Source organism: Oncorhynchus masou, chromosome 29, assembly GCF_036934945.1.
Source record: "Oncorhynchus masou masou isolate Uvic2021 chromosome 29, UVic_Omas_1.1, whole genome shotgun sequence".
Taxonomy (NCBI): domain Eukaryota; kingdom Metazoa; phylum Chordata; class Actinopteri; order Salmoniformes; family Salmonidae; genus Oncorhynchus; species Oncorhynchus masou.
Window position 1 is genome coordinate 61953231 of NC_088240.1, and position 27253 is coordinate 61980483.

General features: G+C 42.8%; 1 protein-coding gene across 1 annotated transcript in view; it reads left to right on the forward strand.

The window, feature by feature from the left end:
* The window catches only part of znf385d (zinc finger protein 385D), a 47680-nt gene extending 26583 nt beyond the window's left edge, over window positions 1–21097 (forward strand). Inside the window, exons 4-8 of the mRNA XM_064945577.1 lie at window positions 3558–3726; window positions 14032–14382; window positions 14630–14811; window positions 18665–18766; window positions 19576–21097. Coding sequence (XP_064801649.1) covers window positions 3558–3726; window positions 14032–14382; window positions 14630–14811; window positions 18665–18766; window positions 19576–19821 — 1050 coding nt within the window. The 3' untranslated portion in view covers window positions 19822–21097. The remainder of the gene's footprint in view (window positions 1–3557; window positions 3727–14031; window positions 14383–14629; window positions 14812–18664; window positions 18767–19575) is intronic.
* Window positions 21098–27253: the final 6156 nt, after the last annotated feature.

The window sequence follows — 27253 nt, forward strand, 5'->3', positions numbered from 1 at the left end:
AGGTCATACTTCAAGCAAAGTCTTGCTTGAAACAGAAGACATAATGGGCTCATGAATCTTGAAAAGTATATGTAATTTGTTATAAAAGAGGACACATTGCATCCTTAAGTCAGTTGTGAAATAGCACATGATGTCACTCGTCTCAAATGAGGATGTGTCCTGAATAATATAACCAGCACAACATGCCATCTCTGTAATCTAGGGCAACTTTCTTGTAACGGCTTTAAAGTTGGAGTAAGCAACTGTTATCTTGCAATACATTACAGCAGTTGTTTAATAATAAACAAAGTAGTTCTGATATAACCCTCATTACTAAAATGCATGGAAGCTGAATGTACAATTTCCTTATTCTTACCATCAATACGCATTTTCCTACAATTGAAAACACATTTTTAAGCCAAGGGTAGTTAATTCAGTAGCATTGCAAAATGGCATCGTCATACTTCCTCCTCTAAGGAAGCTAGCTATCTATTCAGGGCCCCAATGTGCTAGTGATTACTCAATGAGACGGTTATTATTTCTTCAGCATTGAGGTCTAGCTCAGGATAATCATCATCCATCCCAGCCATCAATCACAACTCCTGAGCAAACAGATAAAGATGGTGTTTACCTATCAAATCTCCGTGGTGCTGAGATGGGGAGAATACATTTCAGTTTGATGTCACTTGGGCATCAAAAATACTTTATCATCTTTGCAGATTGACTATATAGGGGTTTAAATTGGATGGAGAAACCTGGTGGACTTGGAGGTTGTTTGGGTGGTGGATGGTGCGTGTAGCTTAGCTTACTTTGGTGAAGAACGGAATACCTGAACTTTTGAGTGGTGAAAAAAACTAAAATACATACAATATGATTGAATTAAAGCGGTCTTTCCATTGTACCATATAATTGGGATATTCCCACCCAGTTTTCCTCTGCGCTAAGTAAAAAATGCCTCAATAAGCTGACACCGCTCTCAAATATCTTGCTGAAACAATATAACTATTTTTTTTACCTTGAGTCATTCTTTAGAGGAGGATGTCTCCTCACATTTCAACTTGAGGAGAGAACAACTGATGTTATGATTGGTAACCGGTAAAACACAAGCCACAAACACACTCACTACCACCAAACCAGCCTCACACTGTGGAGAACTTCACACGGATTCTTTCCATCTCTTGCTTGGCTGTTGACAGAAAATGTCAGTCTATAAAAAGGGCCTGAAGTATCTGCTTCTCTTCTTCAACTTGCTGCCCTGGATCGATGGATGCATCCTTATGAGTGTCTCCCATCTACCAAAGTGAATATGGATGGAAGCAGTATTGCAGATGAAGCAGTCCCTGCTCTAAACCTGCACTTGGTCATTGGAGTCATCATGGTATTTGGCTTCCTGGGTTGTGTTGGAGGTATTGTTACAAGGTAGGGTTGGAAAACAGCCCTATTTGGTATTTGGTAAAAGATAAAGTCCATATTATGGCAAGAACAGCTCAAATAAGCAAAGAGAAACCACAGTCCATCATTACTTTAAGACATGAACGTTAGTCAATCCTGAAGTTAAAGTTGAAAGCTTCTTGAAGTGCAGTCACAAGAACCATCAAGCGCTATGATGAAAGTGGCTCTCAGGAGGACCGCCACAGGAAAGGAAGACCCAGAGTTACCTCTGCTGCAGAGGATAAGTTCAATAGAGTTACCAGCCTCAGAAATTGCAGCCCAAATAAATGCTTCACAGAGTTCAAGTAACAGACATGTGGTTTTATTGATCTAATTACCCCGCCAGAAATATATTTCCATACAACCACCCATATACTGTATAGTAACTATAACCCAACCAAAAAATGTCACCGGTTTGGCTGATCTACTGTATATGTTTAGAGTATATTTTAAGAATGACTTAAAGAATGCACAGAACATGAAATATCACACGTGGGAATCCACTGAAATCTTTTTGTGCGATGATTGACTGACTAAATGGCTAATTGACAGTCTTATTTGATAAGATGTCTTTCTCACTTATAGACCATCCAAAAACGGATTTCCTCCTTCCCCAACTTAATCTGGTCTGTGTCAAATCTCAAGTATCGTTAAGGCAATTCTTCCACATCATTGCTCTAATGAAAGATTAATTATGGTCTTGATTACACCAAACACTCATCCATATCACTTGTCTTCTGGCAAATATCCACTGATGGCTTGGATAACTGGAGCATGACATAAGGAAGCAATATATTGGAGGAAAGATAACATGGACATTAACCATGGACATTTCCATCCAACCTTTTTATGGGTGTAAAGAATATGTTGGATAAAAAATGTCGTGACAGGCCTGATGGAAACAACAAATTTGTCAGAAAACTTTCCAAATTTCAACCAAACAAAATACGCTAGACAAGGTGGGATCTTTTTGTCTCTGTAAAATGAATGATGCAAGAAATAGCAGTGGAAATGCCTTTATGCGCAAATATTGATAGAATGACCATCATCATATCGCAGTAAATTTGAAGTCACGCAATGATATTGTGTGGTCCTTCCACTACGACTCGTTTAGCAGGCTGTATATTAGGCTACAGATGAAATAAGTTATGATGAACTTCACAGGGTGGTGAAAGTGCAAGTTGATGAGCTTGATACTCCTTTCCAATAAATATCTAGGGTCTTATTCTGATGACATGATTATCGAGGCTTGACTGCCATTCGGAAAAACCTAAATGATCTTGCTCTTATCATGTAGGTAGCCTACCCGCACTGTATCTGCGAGATGTTGGCTAGAAGGCACGTGCCAAGGCCAGAAATTCGCTATGTAACGCATCATTTCTTCTGACTTCAGAATATTTGCATGAAAATCTGTTGCCAATTGGATGGAAACCTAGCTAGTGCCATGCTTGGCTTTTTTTGGTTCCTTGCATTAGAGGATTTAGTATTTAATGCATTTTCCAATGTCAATAATTGTCTATGTCCTCCACAGACTAAATCAATTTAAGTTGAGTGTAGAGAAAAGGTTTTTATTCTGGAAATTTCCATTTTGTTGATTTGCTCTAATGGCATGGAGAAATGTTCTCCTAAAAATTGCAAACAGCAAGTAAGAAATTCTTGTCACGGGCAAAGTCAGCCAGAAAGTAGATGGAGGTAAACAAGGAGGACTGAAAGTTTTAGCATGTGGCCCAGTCCATGCGTCTGGGTAAATCCGTTGTGAAGGTGAATCTTGGAAGAATCGTGTCTGGACTCTAAACTCAAACAGCTACATTAATGAAACATCAGACTATCACAGATTCCCCATCACATGGACCCTGATACTATACTGACATGTGAGACAAAAATCACATAACAGGCAAAGGAGCATGGATAACATTGTAAATTAAACTGGGACAAACTCTGCAGCGCATTGTCCTTGTTAATGTCAGTAATGTTTTTGTTGATGCTGAACCCCTTTAAAGTTTGTGTCTACTCAGCACTATAAAAGGCAAAGCGTTGTAATACCTGCTCACTGTGTTATGTATATTTCATGAGCCACTGATTTGAGTTCGTTTTTGGTCACAGTTTGGCCAGGTTTAAATCGAGCCTGCTATTTGTTCTTCTCACAGAGCCAAGCCTTAGCCCACTACAAAGGAACAAAACACGCCAAGAAGCTGAAATCTCTGGACGCTACCAAATGTAAGCTCAGAGGTTCAGTGGTCACCAAGGAAACCACCAACCATGAAACCCCTAAGAGCATCAACCCTCCAGCAATGTGCTACGGCACTGACAGGAAAGGTTGGTCAATTTCCTTTACTTTCCTTCCGTATCCACTGTTTTTTCCAATCCCCATCCACTCTCTCTGTCTGTCACTCTTTTCTTTGTCACATCCATCCAACAAATTTCAAAAGGTGCTGAGTCTGACGAAATACCTGACCAGGTCCCTTTCGTGTAAAGGTTGCAAATGAAAACAGTACAGAAACAGTGTGCTGATAGTTCTCTTTCTCCACATCCATTTGTTTTCACCTGGATAACATTACTGTACATGTTGTATATCTGATCATGGTGTCACAATAGAGGAAGTTGGGAGCAGGAGGAAGTAGATACAGGAGACATCTTGATGATGTATATTTACTGCAGGAGACAGGCACCAGGACCAGATAAGCTTCACTGTCTTTTAATCTTTCTAAAATGTAGTCAGTGGAAGGTGACCTTCTGTCAATTCCATTAGTCTTACAGCTAAACCCATTGGAACTAGAGAACCAGAGTGCTCTCTGGGTAACCTCTGTCCACTAGTGAAGTCTTCCTGTATCCATCTTTAATTGCCTAATAAAACAGCACCAATGAAACCTTGGACCATGGCTCTCCAGGATTAGGTCTGAGTGCCTCTGTATAGGGCCTACAATCCAATGTCAATCCATGAGTAAACGATTTTAAACCAGGAGCACATTTCTGGAGCACATACAAGCATCAATATTTTTGTATTTTATTTTACCTTTATTTAACTAGGCAAGTCAGTTAAGATCAAAATCTTATTTTCAATGATGGCCTAGGAACAGTGGGTTAACTGCCTTGTTCAGGGGCAGTACGACAGATTTTGACCTTGTTAGCTCAGGGATTCGATCTTTCGGTTACTAGTCTGACGCTCTAACCACTAGGCTACCTGCCGCCCCATAATTGAGCTCAGGTTCTGCGATTCCGCTTTACACTCTGTAAGGCACTGCATTGTGAACCCTCTGGTCCCGCATGCTCACACCTGCAGAATAGGATCATTCACAATTTACAGAGAGGGTATCAACATATTTCAAAAGTCATCAAATATTTATTACAATGGGACAATGTTTTGTCCCCACATTGTAGTTACTTTACCCCTACCTACATGTACGAATTACATCGACTAACCTGTACCCCCACACATTGACTCTGTAAAGTGGCTGTTCCACTGGATGTCAGAAGGTGAATTCACCAATTTGTAAGTCGCTCTGGATAAGAGCGTCTGCTAAATGACTTAAATGTAATGTAATGTAAATGTACCGGTACACCCTGTATATAGCCTCGTTGGTCAACAATCTGGTCATTCCACATTTTAAATGTAGGAGGGGTATTAGAGGCCCACAATAGAAGAATACATCTCTTAGCAAAGTATGTAATAGTCATAAGCAAATTTTCTCTGTCAGGATCAAGAACAAAGTCCTGCTGGGCATTAAGATGATAGATACACGGGGTCATTTCAAACTGTACCTCTATTATTTTCTGTGCAGCAGTATGTAAAATCTGGCAATCTCTCTACAGTTCCAAAATACATGCATATAGGTTCCACTTTCAGAGGTACATCTTTTACAGTTAGGAGAGATGTCCGTTTTCATTCTATGGAGTCTCAAAGGAGTGTAATAAAATGTGTACAAAAATGTGTAATTAGATTCTTTCATTGTTACATTAGTAGAGGAGCAGTACACCCTGTCGCAAACCTCCGCCCATAACTCATCACTGATAGTCAGACCAAGGTCCTTTTCCCAGATTATTTTCAAAGGAGTAAAGGAGGAGCCTCCTTTCTCAGAAAGGAGTCTATAGATGTAAGAGATTTTGCATTTCATGGATTGTGACAATAAGGGTTTCAACTTTATTCAACTTCATTCAAGTTCTAAACCTCCTCTTGGAAGTAAATGAGGAAATGTCTAATTTGAAGATATAAAAAAAAATGGGATGTTGGCACATTGAATTCACTGCAGAGCTCTTGAAAAGATTTCAGTGTGGTGGTTTTCTGATGAAATAGGTCTGAAAAGGTCCTGATTCCTAGAGTATGCCAAAGATTAAAGTTGGCATCCTTCAGGGCTTTTGGCAAGTCTGGGTTGCCTACTATGGGCGAATGAGAACATAAGAACATATTTGGGAGGAAATGCCCAGGTATTTCTTACAGTCCCTCCACGCTAGTAGGGTTTTGGCTATGTTGCCCACTTCACTAAAGTTATTAATTAATATAATTGAGCTTAGTGGCAATGAACCACAGGATTGGGCTTCTATCTGAATCCACGCTGACTCTTGTCTGTTTGTGATCCATGTTAGCATGTTGCGGATTTGGGCAGACCAGTAGTACAATTGAAGGGAGGGAAGGTCAAGACCACCCTTAGATTCAGGTTTCGATAGAGTGGAGAACTTGATCCTAGGTTTTTTTATTGCCCCATATAAATTTGGTGATGCTTTGGTTAGTTGTTTTGAAGAAGGAAACTGGGAGATAGCATGGGAGCATCTGAAATAAATAGTTCAGTCTAGAGAGGATGTTCATACGGATGACATTAATTCTTCCTACTAAGCTAATTGGGAGAGAGATCCAGGTTTGGAGATCGTTCTTGATTCGATCCAGGAGTGGAAGATAGTTTTCCTTGAAAGGGCTATTCAGATCTGGTGTTATGAAGATCCCAAGGCATTGAAACCCCTGTGTCTTCCATTGGAATGGACATAGTGTCTTCATAGAGCTGGTGAGTGTAAGATTGAGAGGGCAGACAGTGGATTTGTTAAAATTAATCTTATAACCTGAAAACTTGCTATACTGAGCAATTGTGTCTAAAATGGGAGGGATTTCTCAGGGTTGAATATGTAGAGTAAGTCATCATCCACGTAAAGCGAAATCTTGTGCTGCAGGCCACCTGCAGAGACACCCGTAATACTTGAATTGCTCCTTATCAACTCTGCTAGCGGCTCCGCCCCCAACAAGTATAGCAGGGGGGACAGCGAGCACCCTTGTCTTGTGCCCTGTCCCAAAGGGAATCTGTCAGAATTCAGTCCGTTATTAGTCACCATGGCATTTGGATGAGAGTATAGTGATTTGATCCATTTAATAAAGTTTGGGCCCATATTAAACTTTTCTAAGACTGAGAACAGAAAGCTCCACTCCATCCTGTCGAACTCCTTCTCAGCATCCAGTGAAGCCAGCAGGACAGGGTCTTCTGTGCGTTTACTTGATCAATAATATCAAAAAGATGGTGAATGTTATCAGAAGAGTATCCAGTTTGGTCCGCTTTTATTATTTTGGGAAGAAGAGTGTTTAGTCTTTTGCGAGCAATTTGGTAATTATTTTGTAGTCGAAATCCAACACGCTTATGGGCCAGAAGGACGAGCTGTATAGAGGGTCTTTGTCTTTTTTGAGCAACACTGTAATGCGAGCTGTGTGCATTGAGTCTGGGAGAACTCCGTTTTTGCAAAAATCCTCCAGCATTGGCATGAAGATAGGGCTGAGCTGGGGCCAAAAAGCTTTGTAGAACTCTCTGGGGAATCCATCTGGGCCTGGGGACTTCTTAGGTGGCATGGAGGTAATTTCCTCCAGGATCTCCTCAGGAGTGAAGGAGGAGTTGAGATCCTCTTGGTCGGTATCTGATAGTTTAGGTAGTGAGATTCCCTCTAGGAAGGAGTGGAGTTCTGCCTCTGTGTGTTTTCTCTCAGAGGTACAGTATATAGTTTGCAGTAAAAATCATGAAAAGTTCAATTGATATTTTTTGGGTCATATGTGACCTCGTCCCTTGCTGTTCGGATTGCTGTGATTGTACGCTATGACTGCTCTTTTTTTAAATTGGTAAGCAAGAAATCTACTCGGCCTATTGCTATACTCATGGTATTTCTGTTTAATAAAGAAAACTTATTTTAAATCTCCCAAGTATAGTCCAAATTCAGTTTGGCTTTGGCTGCTTTAAGATGACTCCAGGAGGTGCTGTCTGGGGATTGTTTATGTATTCTTTCACAGCATTCTAGTTCCCTCTCAAGATCTAGCCTGTGTGCTTCCATTGCTTTTTCTTAGAGGAAGCATATTCAATTAGATGACCTCTTAGTGTGGCTTTGGCAGCGTCCCACATTGTGGCCGGAGAAACAAGAGAATCTTTGTTGTCTTGTGTGAAGTCGTCCATCCATGTAGTTACCAATGTATGTAGCGCTTCATTTGATAACATGGAGTTGAAGGTGTTGAATTTCCAGCTCTTTGACCTCGGGATGTTTTTGCAGAGGTCAAAGCGGAGGTGGACAAAGGCGTGATCTGAAAGTGCTATGGTCCGTTTGTACACGTGGCTGAATTTATGATACTGTTTGGGATAAAAATGTAATCTATAGGTGTTATCTGTAGGTGTTATGGACATTAGAGTAGTATGTATAGTCCATAGATGAGCTATTACTCACTCTCCAGTCCCATCAGCCCCATCTCTTTAGTGAGAGAGTTCAACATCTTTGCAGATCTAGGATTTGTGATGGGGACTTGAGATTATTTGTCTAGGGTTGGGTTAAGGGTGCAATTAAAATCTCCAGCCACCACGCCAAAGGAAACACAATACTCATTGAACAGGGTTATCATTTTTGGCATGAAAGCAGGAATATCTGTGTTAGGGACGTATATGTTTAAGGGCTTGTAAGTAAGCATTTCACAGTAAGTTCTGCACCGGTTGTATTCGGCGCATGTGACAAATAAAGTTTGATTGGAGTTGTGAAGGTAGAGTATACCAGGTAACTTTTTAATATAACGTTTGCTCCACAATGGGGGATTTCGTGAATGTATGTGTTGGTCTTCCTCATGTTTTCTGAATTGAAACCCCCTTTAGCGAGAGCGATAGTGATATCACCCTTCAGTCTGGTACACACCTAGTGAATTCCAAAACAAGCTTTAGTTTATTCAGCCAGTATATATTTTAATATTTATGCATTTGTGAAAGAAATGCAGTCCAGAGCTCACTCATCGGTGTGTTTCAAGAGCAAGCCCACATCTCACTATGTGGAAAATATTGTTCACAAAATAATGTTTAAAAATAAGACCCTGAAAGGCCTCAAAGACAGACCATTAAACACTGTACCGGGAAAGGAAAAAATAGCCATAAATCATTTTCATCACTGACCTCCCAAAACAAAACAAGCAGGTTTCTCCTCCACCTCACTGTCGTGTCTACAAAGCGTGGGAGCATTCGTTTGTCAAAAGTGGCGTTGGGTAATGAATATTAATGTGCTCAGATGTCAGGGAAATTAATTGGCGAGGCGGGTAAACGCCACATTATCTTTAGGGCTGAAGTATTTAGCGGTATATCAGTGCCCTTGAGCTCCTCTAATGAAAAGCAGAGGTCAGGGAAGAGAAATGGCTACAGAGAGCAGATATGAGGAATGGGGAGAGGCACTGCAGTCTCTCTTGATAGTGGGCTCTCAGTGTTGATGCAAAACTTCTGCCAAAGAGCCATTATAACACACATTTTGTGTACATGTGAGTTCATGTATTTTCTGTATGCATTTTGAGGATGTGTGTGTGTGTGTGTGTGTTTTAGACTTGTGAACTTGTGTGTGGCTTCGAATGGACAGCTGGCCACAGTGAGATTGTATAGATTAGCCAATGACTTAGCCACTGCTTGTCAAGCTGTGTGTGTGTGTGGGGGTGTCTGTCTGTGTATGTGTGCATGTGTGCGCATGCACGTGGCTAAGAAAGAGAAGAGTTGCCCATAACGCAGTCACTATCTCTGTTCCAGTCCAGTGCCTGAGGAAATGTACCCTGATATTAGCTATTAAAGAGCAGATTGTCGGGGGAGCCATGCCTGCACTGACAGCAGCTGCACAATAGAAAAGGCATGGGACATGGGGGCTAGCTTAGGCTTGTTCAGCCATCAGTTAACCACTAAAGCTCCCCGTGCACGTCTCCTAACCAACGAGGAATTCAAAGATCCAAATCTGCACGCACTGAGTTGGAAAACGCCCTTACACACAGACATGCATCACAAAGTGGCAAAGCTGATGACTCTGTGCATGAAACCTGCTTTTCACTTGCGTGGAACTATGATTTACTGTAAATACCCTCATTTGTGAGAAGTTCTGAGGAGGTTTAAAGCTGTAGAAACTTTTCAAAAGGATTTTGTCTGGAGAATGATTTCCAATGAGGAAGGAGGGGCTGAATGAGTCAACGTTAGATCTTTGACCCTTGCTGTGAAATATCTCAAAGATAATTTTGCTCTGTTATCCAAATGATAATCACTACCATTATAAATACACTTCTGTATCAAAGGAAATAATGCCTCACAACTGCAGGGCCTTGAGGGGTTTCTGTCCTTTAAGTCATGGTGGCATATAATGGGGCTCAATCATTTTAATTAAAGTGCTTAATCCAGCATCATTGAGAAAGGTAATCAGATATCATGGGGCGCTCTGTGATTGCCTGGAAGCCTAACGAGAGTGTAAGGATTTGAGAAGAGCATTTCTGATCTATCGCCAAAGGAAATCTCCTGGGCAAACTGTGAGCTATAGAGGTATAGAAACAGGTGACGTGGGCCTCCCGAGTGGCGCATTGGTCTAAGGCACTGCATCGCAGTAATAGAGGCATTACTACAGACCCTGGTTCGTTCCCGGGCTGTTCCACAACTGGCCGTGGCCGGGAATCACATAGGACAGTGCACAGCGTCATCCAGGTTAGGGGAGGGTTTGGCCGAGGGGGCTTACTTGGCTCATCGCGCCCTAGCGATTCCTTGTGGTGGGCCGAGTGCCTGCAGGCTGACCCCGGTCGCCAGTTGAACGGTGTTTCCTCTGACACATTGGTGCGGATGTTAAGAAGTGCGGTTAGGTGGGTCATGTTTGGAGGATGCATGACTCCACCTTCGCCTCTCCCAAACCCATTGGGGAGTTGCAGCGATGAGACAAGATCAAAATTCGGGGGTAAACAGAAACAGATGACGAAAAAGATGGGGAGCTCTCCAAGAGGGTCATGATAGCTGTCTCTTTTCCCCAATCGAATTCCCTCTTTCTTTGTGGCATCCACTCTCTTTCCCTCTCTCTCTCTCTCTTTAATTGTGTCCCTCTTTTGATTTGATCTCCTCTCCTCCCCCTTTCCTTCTGGGGCTCTTGCACTCCCTCCTCTTCCTTTCTTTCACATACTGTATTTTTCATTCCCTCCTTCTCTCTCACTGTTGCTTCCTCTCCAATCTCTCTTTCCCTCTTCACGCTCTCGTTCCGTCTCCTTACTCCTTTCCTTATTTACTCTATTACCCTTTATCTTCCCTTTTCTCTCTTTCTCTCCCTCACTACCCCCCCCCTCTTAGCACATAGCTGTCAGTCCCCACCCGCCGCCTCTCTAGATTGATCACAGTCATTACCTTCATTAATGAGAGGTGATTGAGTTCTTAACAGAGCCAGTTAGGTCACAGTGAGTGGGGATATGGATTACTGGAGCCTTCCCAGAGTAGAGGGCGTTTTAGGCCAGCCAAGTACACTATAATCACTTGCTCGCGAAAGGCAAATGGCGCTTTTAATGGCGTTATGGAACATGAGTGCACTGCAATGCAAGAACAGACACATGCATGTGCCTACATTGCCTTTTGAACAGGTCGCCCTTGATTGAAATGGAGGTGTGTCACTGAAATGGGATTTCCCGTTTAAAAGATGAAGAAACAAAGAGTCACATCCGTGCTTGTGTGTGAACAGTACACAACCACACACATACTGTAAATATAACATACTGTGTATACTCACCACAAAAACACAGTGTACATAGAGAGAGTAAATACTCAAAAGCACATGTATAGAGACACACATGTGCGCATGCAAGCACAATACATGTATGTTGACAGACAAACTACAAAAACACATTCAACCCTGCTTTTCAAGGACAAATCAAATCATTATCTTGTGCTGAAAACCGGTCCACAGAAGGAGGTAGGTTGACAGCTCTTGGTCTCTAGTGAGTTGGCTTTGATTGAGTGATTGGCTTAGTGTGACTGCGGGGTGTTTTCATACCTGGCACTCAAGAGAAGGCTGGGAGTAGCTGGATGATAATTGCAGGGGGGTGAGGGCACTGTTATTGTTTTCCTCTTAGCATAAACAGTATTCAACGGTGACAATGTGAAGCCCACCATCAATTACCATCCAATTAAAGATTCACCCAAATGCTAATTATGGTGGTGTCGTGTCTTTACTATCATTAAATTGAAGACATAATAGTTTTTATCAAAGATTCTCTGTAATTAGTGTTACGCGATCAACTGATTAATCATGTAAATGTAATTAACTTGTAATTAACCAAGGAAAAATATTCAGATTACAAAGTTATAATTTCCTAAAATACCTTTTCAGATATTTTATCTGATCAATTAGTCTTCGAATTAAATAATTATTTACTTTACCTCACTATAGTCTCATTCCAAATGTCGGAAATTGTTGGTTATCTGCACGAACCCAGTCTTCACTATGAGTCATCCATACATCAATTGTCTTAAATAATTTATTTATTACTAACTAAGTAATTCACAGAAATGCATAAACAAACAAACAAACAAACAAGGTAAATGTGGTTACAAGAAATGATAGAAGAATGTGCCCTCGTGGGCTAAACCGGCATTGCGGCTTGTTAGACAAAAGGGAAGTGGGGGTCGACTATGAAGTCACTACAGAGTGATAATTATAACAATTGAAATGCTAATCCTTGCTCACTCATTCGGGAACAATTGCAATCAATATATATATATATTTACGCTCAGTGTGTCGTCTTGATCGCTGGTGAAAAGTTTGTTTCTTTTGTAGAATTGTCTGTCTCTCTCCCCTCTCTCTCTCTCTCTCTCTCTCTCTCTCTCTCTCACTCTCTCTCGATTGTGGTTAGAGTGGATTGTTCAGAGTGACATACATTAGTTTCGTTATAGAATGGATGTTTCAGCGGTTGTCGTTCTTCGCGTTCAATGATACCGAATTCCTAGCTGCAGACTAGTAATTAATATCAAAGACTTGTTCTTATTCTGTCGGTATCGATAGTCTAAGTGTTTAACCACGTGGTATGGTTAAAAGATTCAGCAATGATCTACAACCTTTGTCTCCTCCTAATGGAGAAAAACATGGTCTGGTGATAATTTCTCAAAGTTGGGTTTTATTCGGAATGTCAGGAAAGGGCTGTCCCAGGACGCCTGTCCCTAACTGTGCTCAGGGGCAGTCCTCTGATTTAGTTAACTCCAATCCCCTTTTTGAGTTTTCCTTCATTAAACAGTCCAAAATCACATTGTAAAATTGTGTAAACAGTGTCATACTCACTCATTCATCTTATACAACAATTAGATGTAAAACCTCATATCTGAGGACCAGTTCGTAGCTGGATTCTTCACCGATCTTTTATACTTTCTCCGGAACATGAAATTTGTTTGTACCTCAAGTTCTGTGAGGTGGAAGGAATTATTTTGTTTTCTATGAAAATTTACTCTCTCTAAACTGTTTGTCCATGAGGAGATCCTCAGGAATTTATGACGTCTCTCTGACCACAGCAGCCTACTTGAAGGCAAGGGGGAAGCAGGGAGAGGGGGATGGGGCTTGCTATACCCAAAGAGGCCAACGTCATGACAGTGGTGTCATGATTTAACAGAAATATCAAGTATCAAAAGTGTCAACTAGAATTAATGGTGTATATTGTAATGTGGATATTGTAGAGTATTGTGAATGAAATGGTTTGGGGTCATGTGAAACTTCATGTAAAGTCTTTGAATAATTTAATTGAGATCTTATGGAATAAGCAATTACAATTCATGCACTGGAAGATTGATCAATACTCAACGACATTAAATTGTCACAAATCACATTCATTCTTTTACGTTCATCAACACTAATAAATTAAAGCATTTTTGTGTTTGTAATTACATACCAAAACTAACAGCTGCTCTCAGAATCACCTTAAGAGCAGAAAGTGAATGAATTGCTTGTTCTTGGACTGTGATAAATGTATGTCTAGTGATGTTGTAACTCCCATCAGTATTGTGCTTCTCTGACACGTCTACTAGGATAAATAAGAGCCATACATAGTGGTTTGCTAAAATAGCACGACATAATTCACTATTGATTCGCTCTCTTGGCTGCCGATCTTCACTCTGTGTCATTGCAGTAGAGAGAACTGAGAGGAATTGACATCGATCAGGGGATGCTGCCGAGACTAAAATGTCATTTTGGTAAATGAGGAGCCAGTTCACTGTATTTTTTTTATAACGACTTGTGTTGTTTCTCTCATCAGATCTTATTGATCCATAGATGACTTTGATCTCTCTACATGAGACAATTATTTTTGGTGCAGTAGTTGTCTTGTAACATGTTAATTTACCTTCCCTGCTGAAATAGCATAACTATCGCCCTCTGCAGATGGCTTTCCAGGGGCATTGCCACTACCACTATCTCCTGTGCTCACACTGGCTCCAACCCTGGGATCCCTGGCATCAACCCTGGCACCCATGACATCAATGTTACCACCCCTGGCACCTACGCTGGCATCGAGTCCCAACTCATCCACAGGGACAGAGACTACCTCAGCTACAGGATGGGACGACAGGGCCTCGCCCAAACCCAGCTCACCTATAGAACCAGACATGGAGGAGGAGCAAGAGGCTGAGACAAACCCGGAGACGGAGGAAGAGAAAGCCAGGCGTCTGCTCTACTGCTCGCTCTGCAAGATGGCCGTCAACTCGGCATCCCAACTGGAGGCTCATAATAGTGGTGAGAGATCAGCCCTCCTCTCAGGGTCTCCTGTCTAACTCTGTATAGCAGCTCTTAAATAGTGTTCACTCTTCTGTTAATGTGAATAACACAGCCAATCATGTCCATCAGTTGATTGGTAGGGTCTATTCATTGGCAAATAATGTCAGTGCCTCTCAATACTGTTTCATAATATTGGCAAAGGACTGTGGATGCAAATGCTTGAAAGACCTTATTGTGGCTCACTTATTCCTATTTTATCATCCAGGTACGAAGCACAAGACCATGCTAGAGGCCAGGAGTGGTGTGGGCTCCATCAAGTCCTTCCCCCGGCCAGGGGTCAAGAGTAAGCTAGCTCCGCCCACCAAGGCAGCCACGGGCCTGCAGAACAAAACATTTCACTGTGAGATCTGCGATGTGCACGTCAACTCTGAGACACAGCTAAAACAGGTGGGATATACCAGGGTGTTACATGAACATTAGCCATTATATATTACCACAGTTCCATGAGTGAACATAGTGAATTTGGTTCATGGAAATTATTTGAATTCACTTTATTTAAAATGTCATGTTTCTTATCAGTGGTATAGCTGTATCTGTCTCTCTTACTTCCGGCGCCGACAGAGATGGCCGCCTCGCTTCGCGTTCCTAGGAAACTATGCAGTTTTTTGTTTTATTTCTTACATTGGTACCCCAGGTCATCTTAGGTTTCATTACATACAGTCGAGAAGAACTACTGAATATAAGAGCAGCGTCAACTCACCATCAGTACGACCAAGAATATGACTTTCGCGAAGCGGATCCTGTGTTCTGCCTTTCACCCAGGACAACGGAATGGATCCCAGCCGCCGACCCAAAAAAACGACTTCGTAAAAGGGGGAAACGAAGCGGTCTTCTGGTCAGGCTCCGGAGACGGGCACATCGCGCGCCATTCCCTAGCATTCTACTCGCCAATGTCCAGTCTCTTGACAACAAGGTTGATGAAATCCGAGCAAGGGTAGCATTCCAGAGGGACATCAGAGACTGTAACGTAAAGTCTGTTCAACGCTGGTCCGACCAATCTGATTACACACTCCAAGACTGCTTCCATCACGTGGACTGGGATATGTTTCGTATTGCATCAAACAACAACATTGACGAATGCGCTGATTCGGTGAGCGAGTTCATTAGAACGTGTGTTGAAGATGTCGTTCCCATAGCAATGATTAAAACATTCCCAAACCAGAACCCGTGGATTGATGGCAGCATTCATGTGAAACTGAAAGCGCGAACCACTGCTTTTAATCAGGGCAAGGTGACCGGAAACATGACCGAATACAAACAGTGTAGCTATTCCCTCCGCAAGGCAATCAAACAAGCTAAGCGTCAGTATAAAGACAAAGTAGAATCTCAATTCAATGGCTCAGACACAAGAGGTATGTGGCAGGGTCTACAGTCAATCACGGATTACAAAAAGAAAACCAGCCCCGTCACGGACCAGAATGTCTTGCTACCAGGCAGACTAAATAACTTTTTTGCCCGCTTTGAGGACAATACAGTGCCACTGACACGGCCCGCAACCAAAACATGCAGACTCTCCTTCACTGTAGCCGACGTGAGGAAAACATTTAAACATGTTAACCCTCGCAAGGTTGCAGGCCCAGACGGCATCCCCAGCCGCGCCCTCAGAGCATGCGCAGACCAGCTGGCTGGTGTGTTTACGGACATATTCAATCAATCCCTATACCAGTCTGTTGTTCCCACATGCTTCAAGAGGGCCACCATTGTTCCTGTTCCCAAGAAAGCTAAGGTAACTGAGCTAAACGACTACCGTCCCGTAGCACTCACTTCCGTCATCATGAAGTGCTTTGAGAGACTAGTCAAGGACCGTATCACCTCCTCCCTACCTGACACCATAGACCCACTCCAATTTGCTTACTGCTCCAATAGGTCCACAGACGACGCAATCGCAATCACACTGCACACTGCCCTAACCCATCTGGACAAGAGGAATACCTATGTGAGAATGCTGTTCATCGACTACAGCTCGGCATTTAACACCATAGTGCCCTCCAAGCTCGTCATCAAGCTCGAGACCCTGGGTCTCGACCCCGCCCTGTGCAACTGGGTACTGGACTTCCTGACGGGCCGCCCCCAGGTGGTGAGGGTAGGCAACAACATCTCCACCCCGCTGATCCTCAACACTGGGGCCCCACAAGGGTGCGTTATGGGGCCCTCTCCTGTACTCCCTGTTCACCCACGACTGTGTGGCCATGTACGCCTCCAACTCAATCATCAAGTTTGCGGACGACACAACAGTGGTATGCTTGATTACCAACAACGACGAGACGGCCTACAGGGAGGAGGTGAGGGCCCTCGGAGTGTGGTGTCAGGAAAATAACCTCACACTCAACGTCACAAAACTAAGGAGATGATTGTGGACTTCAGGAAACAGCAGAGGGAACACCCCCCTATCCTCATCGATGGAACAGTAGTGGAGAGGGTAGTAAGTTTTAAGTTCCTCGGCGTACACATCACAGACAAACTGAATTGGTCCACCCACACAGACAGCATCGTGAAGAAGGCGCAGCAGCGCCTCTTCAACCTCAGGAGGCTGAAGAAATTCGGCTTGTCACCAAAAGCACTCACAAACTTCTACAGATGCACAATCGAGAGCATCCTGGCGGGCTGTATCACCGCCTGGTACGGCAACTGCTCCGCCCACAACCGTAAGGGTCTCCAGAGGGTAGTGAGGTCTGCACAACACATCACCGGGGGCAAACTACCTGCCCTCCAGGACACCTACACCACCCGATGTCACAGGAAGGCCATAAAGATCATCAAGGACAACAACCACCAGAGCCACTGCCTGTTCACCCCGCTATCATCCAGAAGGCGAGGTCAGTACAGGTGCATCAAAGCTGGGACCGAGAGACTGAAAAACAGCTTCTAATCTCAAGGCCATCAGACTGTTAAACAGCCACCACTAACATTGAGTGGCTGCTGCCAACACACTGACTCAACTCCAGCCACTTTAATAATGGGAATTGATGGGAAATGATGTAAAATATATCACTAGCCACTTTAAACAATGCTACCTAATATAATGTTTACATTATTCATCTCATATGTATACGTATATACTGTACTCTATATCATCTACTGCATCTTTATGTAATACATGTATCACTAGCCACTTTAACTATGTCACTTTGTTTACATACTCATTTCATATGTATATACTGTACTCAATACCATCTACTGTATCTTGCCTTTGCTGCTCTGTACCATCACTCATTCATATATCTTTATGTACATATTCTTTATCCCCTTACACGTGTGTCTATAAGGTAGTAGTTTTGGAATTGTTAGCTAGATCACTTGTTGGTTATTACTGCATTGTCAGACCTAGAAGCACAAGCATTTCGCTACACTCGCATTAACATCTGCTAACCATGTGTATGTGACAAATAAATTTGATTTGATTTGATTTGAAGTAGTGTCTAATTGGAAATGATTACAAAGCCTACGTAATATAACCTTGAAATGACAGAAAACAGTTTTCAAGCAATGATTACACTAAATGAATAGAAACAAATTAGTAGGTAGGCTTTCAAAACTGGATGAATGGAACACGTCTTCAAGTTTTTTTAGATATATATTTGGACGTTTAGAGTGCCGCATTGATCATGCAATTTTGACATATTGCATTTACAGGCAATTTTCTTGTACCTCTACGGCTGACAACCCTTCCAAATCAATTAGTGGTGTTCTGTCCTCCTTGGTCATTTAGAGCCCCCTTAACTCTTAAGGATCTGGCCCTTTTTTTCAAAATTCACCTAAAATTACATACCCAAATCTACCTGCCTGTAGCTCGGGATCTGAAGCAAGGGTATGCATATTCTTGCTACCATTTGAAAGGAAATTAATGTCGGAAATTAATGTCTGCATTTCTGTTCAAAATGTTGTATCAGGACTGCCCAAATGTACATCATTGGTTTATTAATACATTTTCAAGTTCATAACTGTGTACTCTCCTCAAACAACAGCATGGTATTCTTTCACTGTAATAGCTACTGTAAATTGGACAGTGCAGTTAGATTAATAATAATTTAAGCTTTCTGACAATATCAGATATGTCTGTGTCCTGGGAAATGTTCTTGTTACTTACAACCAATGCTAATCACATTAGCCTACGTTAGCTCAACCGTCCCGCAGGGGACCCACCGATCCTGTAGAGGTTTAAATAAATCTAGGACCAATCACTTGTAGTCACTCTCTTTCTTACTACATAACCTTACTGTCCTCTCCATCTCTCCTCCAGCACATCAGCAGCAGACGTCACAAAGACCGAGCGGCAGGCAAACCGGCCAAACCCAAATACAGTCCCTACAGTAAACTCCCGAAAGGCCAGGCCACACAACCAGTAAGTCCCTCCTTGTCTCAATACTGACAAAATACAGAAACATAGGAATCACCTAAACAATCAGAAAGTCTCGACTCCACAAATCTATGTCACCAAGATGTGAGAGACACGATTGAGGGTATCTCTTTCTCTTGTTTTGTCATCTAAAACAGTGTTCTTCATGATTTGTTTATTCAATAGCCCCTGGATATGAAGTTGATACGGTTTGTGACTTTACAGGCCTAGTAAAAATGAAGGTCTGAGACCAGCATGCTAAAGGTGGAATGCATTGGGGATTCATCTGGGGCCAAATGGCAGAAAAAAGTGAGGGAAAAGTCAAGTTTCCATCATGGCTCTCATAAAGTGGCAGACAGAGATAACTTGCGACCAGGCCCAGGGGTTGACAATCTGTGGCAAATGACTCCTCTAAATCCCATCCTCAACTGTATTAACCCAGAGGAGACACTTTTATATGGAAAGAGCAAAGATTCCTCCCAGTAGGTTAGAATACATGAGTCAGTTGATTGACAGCACATAACAATTTCCATCTTGGTGTTCAGAGGAAGCTCCATTACCCTATCACTAATACAGAAGACGATTTCAAAGGGCTCCATTGACCTTCAAACCCATACTCTCAGACACTGATTTAGTTTTTGTTCTCTCTCTCTCGCTCTCCCTCTCGCTTTCCCTCTCACTCACTCTCCCCCTCTCTCTCTCTCTGTCTCTCTCGTTCTCTCTGTCTCACTCGCTCTCTGTCTCTCTCGCTCGCTCTCTCTGTCTCTCTCTCTCGCACTCTCACTTTCTCTCTCTCTCTCACTCTCACTCTCCAGGTGAAGCTGACAGTGGGGAAGGAGTTGTGCCAACCTCAGATAACCCAGATAATGCCCGCTCATCTGGCAGCATTGGCATCAGCAGCAGCAGCTATGGGCTCGGCCTTCCCCGGCCTCCGCTCCACCCACGCTCCCTCCCATGGCCCCACCCTTTTTCAGACACAGACCCTCCCTGCTGCCCTGCTCCGCCCCGCCCCCGGGCCTGTCAGGACCTCCCATACACAGTTACTGTTTGCCCCCTACTGACTCACAACCCCACCCTATAGACTCTATGGACTTCCCATGACGGACATGCCACGGAAGTTGTTATGAACCAGAGTCCCCTTCCCTCTGCTTATCCCTCTATACATTTGGACCACAGGCCACCTTCACCAGAATATGGGGATAATAGGCACAGAGGAATTGTTTAACCCATACTGACAGATAAACCCTACTGGGCTGGCCAGACCTCCCGTTATGGATTTCCCAAGGAACCCATCAATGACCCAGAATTGATCAGCATCTCCTTCCCTCTGCTGTTCCCCCTACATTCAGAGAAGAACCTCACCAGAACAAATAACGGCTAAAATAAACAGATGGCGCGGTGTGTTAGTGATCACCTGCTGGGTGTGAACGATCCAACATTTAGAATCGTGGGGAAATAATAGCCGATGTTCTGGTCAGAGGCGATAGGACGGCCACCCACGGCTTTTAACTGTTCGTCGTCCTGGTGTGTATCCTCTGAAGACTACCATCTTCACCAAAACATGTGGACTACAGACAACCTGAAGCATTACATCTGGACTACTGCCCACTCTATTCCATTTGGATTACTACTGCTCTACAGCATTAACCCTACATCTCCTGTTTAACTGGACTACAGACCGGTCTCATCATTACTGTAGGACCACCCTGTTGAATCTACTCGCCCATCTTCAGTGAGTCATTGACTCATCACAATCCCCTCCTATAGTAGCTAATACTTAGTAGTACCCACACAGCCACCCACGTTCCTGTGCCATTCTCTTACCCATGAATCATACCCAAGAACAGGACTTGGAGTTATATTGTACTGCAATAATGTATAAGACAGACCAGTGAACTATGCAGTGTCATTTCTGTCTAATACAAGGCACAGTTTGAGCTATAATTGTGCTATAGGGATATCATATTTGTAAAGATAGTGGCGCACTAAGATCATTGCTTCAGTGGAGGTAGCTATCACTCATGTTTGTAAAAAAAGACTGGTAAGGATCTCCTCTTTTGCTGTTTGCACTTTAAGTCCCCTCTCTGTTGATGTCTACAGTGCATTAGATGGCTAGAGTATGTGTTGTAGTTTCTATTGCATTACGTGTATGTGTCTGTTAGTGTGTAAGTGTTTTGTTTCTTTGTGTGTGTGCGTATGTGTGTGAGTGTATATGGGTGTTTGTGTGTGACCTTGCCCTCCACCTTAAAGCCATCCCAGCTGACACCCAATAACCATTCTGAATGACCACGTCATGGGCTCAAGGGACCACTAAGGCTTGTGTATAATATCTGTTAATGTGTAAAAGATGAACAATTTCAAATAAAAGAGTCTTACTTTGTTAACTTTGTTGATCCTACAATTCACCAATGGGACTGTACAGTTGCACATGCATGTAGAAGAGTGTATGCACTACCGTAAGTCACTCTGGATAAGGGCGTCTGCTAAATGACTCAAATGTCAAATGCACACTCTCCTACATGTCATAGAGACATACACCACAATTGAAAGCTCTCAGCTTGCTTGCTGGTTTTTTTTTGTCATGAATCTTGTTCTGGAAGCACTAGCTGGCACAGCTGGCACAGCCAAAAAGTTATACAATCTGATTTTTTACCTAACCCTAACGTTAAATGAAGACCTAAAAGCAAAAAAAAAAAAAAAACATGCTTTCTTTACAATATAGTCAATTTGGACATTGCAGCTGGACTATCTAAGGGGAAATCATCCAGTTCTGCCTCCAGGACAAGACTCATGACAATAAACGTCAACCTGCAGCTTGCTTCCACTTAGGAAGTAAAATCATTGACAAACAGGTTTCGGCGCTAGCAATTTGATATCACCAAAACATAATAAGTCATCAGGTACATATTGTAGCTAGTTGTTCAGTCTGTCTGTGGTCCTTTCCATGAACCCATAAGGCTGTGCGTCAATCCCCAGTCTGTAGTATATCTGCCCAAATGACTCCTGACAGCATTCCTGACATACACAACTCCCCTCTCCAGCCATAGAGAGCTCACTTCCAACCCTAATCCAACTCCAAAAACAATACAGCAGGCTGCCTGATGACCAGAGAGCAAGTCATTTTTTAAAATATATTTAAATAGGCAAGTCAGTTAAGAACAAATTCTTATTTACACTGACGGCCTACCCAGGTCAAACCCGGAAGACGCTGGGTCAGTTGTGCCCCACCCTATGGGACTCCCAATCACGGCCGGATGTGATTCAGCCTGGATTCGAACCAGAGACTGTAGTGTCGCTTCTTGCACTGAGATGCAGTGCCTTAGACCGCCGCGCCACTCAAATCAAATCAAACTTTATTTGTCACATGCTCCGAATACAACAAGTGTAAACTTTACCATGAAATGCTTACTTGCAAGCCCTTAACCAACAGTGCAGTTCAAGAAGATTTAAGAAAGTATTTACCAAGTAGACTAAAATAAAACGCAACACAGTAAGAATAACGATAAGAAGGCTATATACAGGGGGCACCGGGTACCGAGTCAGTGTGCAGGGGGTACAGGTGAGTTGATGTGCCTGAGCCCATTGAGTGTGTGACAAATGGGTATTGAGGTTCCTTAGTACCATACAGAGGGACTTATTTCAAAAATAGTATCACCTTACATTTATCACCCGTTTACTAGATCTCCTGAGAAAACCACACATTGGATTGATGAATCGCTTCATACTTGATGCCAACCAAACTTCAGCTATCATTTGCCCTTCATTTAGAGGGGTGTTAACCTGTCTTTTTCTCTGACGACAGAAAACATTCCTTTTGTGATTGAAAGAGGGGATTACGAAGAATTGATCTGGTGGGCTGTGGATTGGTAACTGCAGGAGAGTTTATACGCAGTAGCACACACTGCTGAACGAATAGCTGGTAGTTTTCTGTCATCTTAAAAAAAGACAGAAGTTCATTGCACTATCGCTTCTATTGAGTTGTTTTCCCTTTCTGTCTTGTAGGCTGTAGAAAGCGATGCCGTGCTGGAGGACTAATGTGCAGGCAGGGAGATGTGTAGTAACAGAGTAGGAACGGGATCTGAAGTCTGATACCCTTGGGACACAAGGGCAGATTCAGACAGCGTGTCTGTCCGTGTTCACCTCGGATTCCACATTATGATAAATGCCTCAATTAACATTCCACGTCCATGAGAACGTTGATATATTTCTTCCATCAGGTTTTATACAGTTTTGAAACCTGTTGCTGTTCTCTTAGACTGAACACCTGCATCACATGCCAGTTAGTTTTTACAGTCTCTTCATGTTTCAGCAGACTGCTTTCATGCCTTTCATGGTTCAAGTTAGGATAGGGATTTGATTAGAAGACCCAGTCAAATACTGTTGTGAGAAGGTAGAAATATTGGAGTGCTCAAAATAACAATTGCAATCCACTAAAATGTATACCTCCCGACCCTAATGTCAAACATAGGTCAGAACACTGATAGGGGTTTTGAGGTCTGTTTTCGAAATGCCACAGAGTAATGTGTCTAAAATACACAGTTAACCTTTTGTTTTCCTGTCTTAAAGAGCTATACAGTACCTTTGACCTTGACAATAACGTTAGTCTTAAAAATGAGAACAAAGCCAACAAGCTTCGGCTATGGTTACCATGCAGTTCAGATTGACCAAGACACAACAACATTACAAACATCTTTCCCCAAATGTGTTGGAATTAGTTGGAATTAGTTTGTTTGAATGGAACTGAGATCCAAACATAATTTAAGGAAAGCATTTACAAGCAACACAGAGGCAAACGAATAGTCCACCTAAGTTCTCTGCTCTCCACATTGTACAGGATAGCTATTGTTGACATCTCTCATTGGCGCCAAATCCACCTTCATTCCGAGGCTTTGTCGTGTCCAATATCAAATTGGCTCAATTAGTAAACAAATAAATAAATAATACTAGTCTACATGATTACTAATGTTGTCATGGATTCATTGCATGCATACAGAAACCTTTACTCTGTTAGCTCAGATTACTACTGGCTGACCCCTCATACTAAATTAGTATATTCAGTTATATGACCCGCCCTTGCCTTGCTCTCCTTGGCCACATCAATTATTGAGCCATTCATTATTGGCTCAAACAGATGTCACTCAAGTGAGACGGAGACTGTGACCTTAATGAATAACCTGCTGCACATAAACACACAGAGGACGTGTTGGACCAGACTGAACGGATCTGAGAGGTGCTGTAAATTACAAGGACAGAGAACTAGTAAAAGGGTTCCATGTCAGTGACTGCCCGATATATCAGCCAGTATGATGTTATAAATGCTTATACTGCTCCATGTCTCCTCTAGGAACCAAATAAGTGTTCCAATAGAACATATTAATACAGCTGAGGCAATATGGGAGGAGTAGCCTACCTATAAAAGGGCACTGGGTGTGCAGTAACTACCCAGCTAGCACATAACGTTCTGAGAACCATATGTTTCTTTGAGCTTGGTGAGAGCGTGGTTGTCTTATGATTATTTTGCATACAACATTCTAGGAAAGGTGCAGGATACCCAGCTAGAGCGAAATATTCTGAGAACCATATGCTTCTTAGGAGGGAATTTCAGTACTTCAGCATAACATTTCTTAAAGGTTTCCTCATGGTTCTATTCAAAATAATGTACTCAAATTGTTCTGAGAACGTTAAGAAACAACGTTCTTCTGTGGGAATTTCAGTACTTCAGCATAACGTTTTCTGCAGGTTTCCTCGTGGTTCTATTTGATGTCATGTTCTCAGAACATTAAGAAAACTTTCCATAAAAAACACAAGTAACGTTCAAAGAATGTATTAAGAATATACATTCCGTCCTCTGTCTTGTTAAGTGTGTTCAGATGTGCCCACTAATTGGCCACACCTGATCTTAATGAGTGCGCGTTTCCTTTGAAATGGGGTCTTTTTGAATAGACAAAAATGTAAAACTTTTTATGGGTAAACAGGAATTTTGTTATTTTAACCATTACGTTGACTGAGAACAAATTCTCATGTAGAGCAACAACCTGGGGAATAGTTACAGAGGAGAGGATGAATGAGCCAATTGGAAGCTGGGGATAATTACATGTCTATGATTTTGAATTTAGCCAGGACACTTGGATTAACACCCCTACTCTTATGATAAGTGCAATGGGAGCTTTAATGACCACAACGTCCCATCCGAAAGACATCACCCTATACAGGGCAATCCTCAATCACTGCCCTGGGATATTTGCTTTTTTTCAGACCAGAGGAAAGAGTGCCTCCTACTGGCCCTCCAGCAGCATCTGGTCTCCAATCTAGGGACCGACCATGGTCAACCTTGGTTAGTTTCTGAGGCAAGCCAGCAGTGGGATGCAGGATGGTATGCTGCCCACTTCTGTTCTCAGAATGTTTAAAAAAAACGTTTAGTTTTACCGGCCAGAAAACGTATGCCTTAATTCCCAGAACCAATGGGAAACCAAAAATGTACGTTCCCACAACTTCCAAAGAACCAAATGTCCAAAGAACCAAGCTGGATATGATATAGAAGGCAAGGTTATGCACTTTATAGAGTGCTTAAGAAAATTAAAGTGCCCCTGGGCTGAGTGTAAGGTTGTTTAAGGTCTGCAGAAAGCTTGTATAAGTGTGTGTGTGTGTGTGTGTGTGTGTGTGTGTGTGTGTGTGTGTGTGTGTGTGTGTGTGTGTGTGTGTGTGTGTGTGTGTGTGTGTGTGTGTGTGTGTGTGTGTGTGTGTGTGTGTGTGTGTGTGTGTGTGTGTGTTCAGTGTTCTCTATCAATGTCAAGTGCCTATTAAGATTTAGTGGACAGGAAATATTCAAGCTATTATTAAAAGTGGAGATGGAGATAATGAAAACTGTTTACCAATGACACATTTTGCTTAGTCATTTTTTAAAAACAACTTACTATAGATGACATATCTCTGCAGGCAACTGCCTGATTCTGATCGTTGGGTATTTGTGTTAGTTCCAGTGTTGCTGTCAAATTCGCATCACCTGAACGCTGACATAGCAATGTAGCACTAATGTATGCAGGGCCAGGAGAGTTACCATGGTAATAGAACTGTCAGGGAGGGGACATCTCAGGGCTATGGTGATGACATCTAGGACAGGTGATGCATGCCGCCAACTAAGGAGATCACGCCAGGTAGCAGCTGTGACTTTCAGGAAGTGTCACCTTGTGTTACATCTCAACTGCAGTTTTTTTTACATTTAATTTAACTAGGCAAGTCAGTTAAGAACAAATTGTTATTTACAATGATGGACTACCACGGCCAATTGTGCACTGCCCTATGGGACTCCCAATAACAGCCGGTTGTGATACAGCCTGGTATCAAACCAGGGTCTGTAGTGACACCTTTAGCCCTGAGATGCAGTGCCTTAGACTGCTGCGCCACTCAGGACCCCCTAAAGGTAAGAAGGAAGTGAACACATTCTTGCATCCCACTGCTTCCCTAATGATCTATTAACCATGTGTCATGCAGTAATGTCTGTACATTGCAGCAGTGTGTTATAGCAACATTTTCACAAATGTTCTGTAAGGTGCACTATAATTACAAAAGTATGTGGACATCACTTCAAATTAGTGGATTTGGCTATTTCAGCCACACCCGTTGCTGACAGGTGTTTAATAATCAAGCACACAGCCATGCAATCTGCATAGACAAACATTGTTAGTAGAATGGCCTTCCTGAAGTGACTTTCAACATGGCACCGTCATAGGATGCCACCTTTCCAAGTCAGTTCGTAACATTTCTGCCCTGCTGGAGGTGCCCCGGTCAATTGTAAGTGCTGTTATTGTGAAGTGGAAACGTCTAGGAGCAACAACGGCTCAACCGTGAAGTGGTTGGCCACACAAGCTCACAGAACGGGATCGCCAAGTGCTGAAGCTTGCAGCGTGTAAAAATCATCCGTTCTCGGACGGACCACCGAGTTCCAAACTGCCTCTGGAAGCAACGTCAGCACAAGAACTGCTCGTCGAGAGCTTCATGAAATGGCTTTCTATGGCCGAGCACGCCCACAAAAACCTAAGACGCCCATGCGCAATGCCAAGCGACGGCTGGAGTGGTGGAACACTCGCCGCCATTGGACTCTGGACCAGTGGAAACGCATTCTCTGGAGTGATGAATCACGCTTCCCAATCTGTCAGTCCGACAGACAAATCTGTGTTTGGCGGATCCTAGGAGAACTCTACCTGCCCCAATGCATAGTGTCAACTGTCAAGTTTGGTGGAGGAGGAATAATGGTCTGGGGTTGTTTTTCATCGTTTGGGCTAGGGCCCTTAGTTCCAGTGAAGAAAAATCTTAACATTACAGCATACAATGACATTCTAGATGATTCTGTGCTTCCAACTTTGTGGCAACAGTTTGGGGAAGGCCCTTTCATGTTTCAGCATGACATTGCCCCCTGTGCACAAAGCGAGGTCTGAACAGAAATGGTTTGTCGAGATCAGTGTGGAAGAACTTGACTGGCCTGCACAGAGCCCT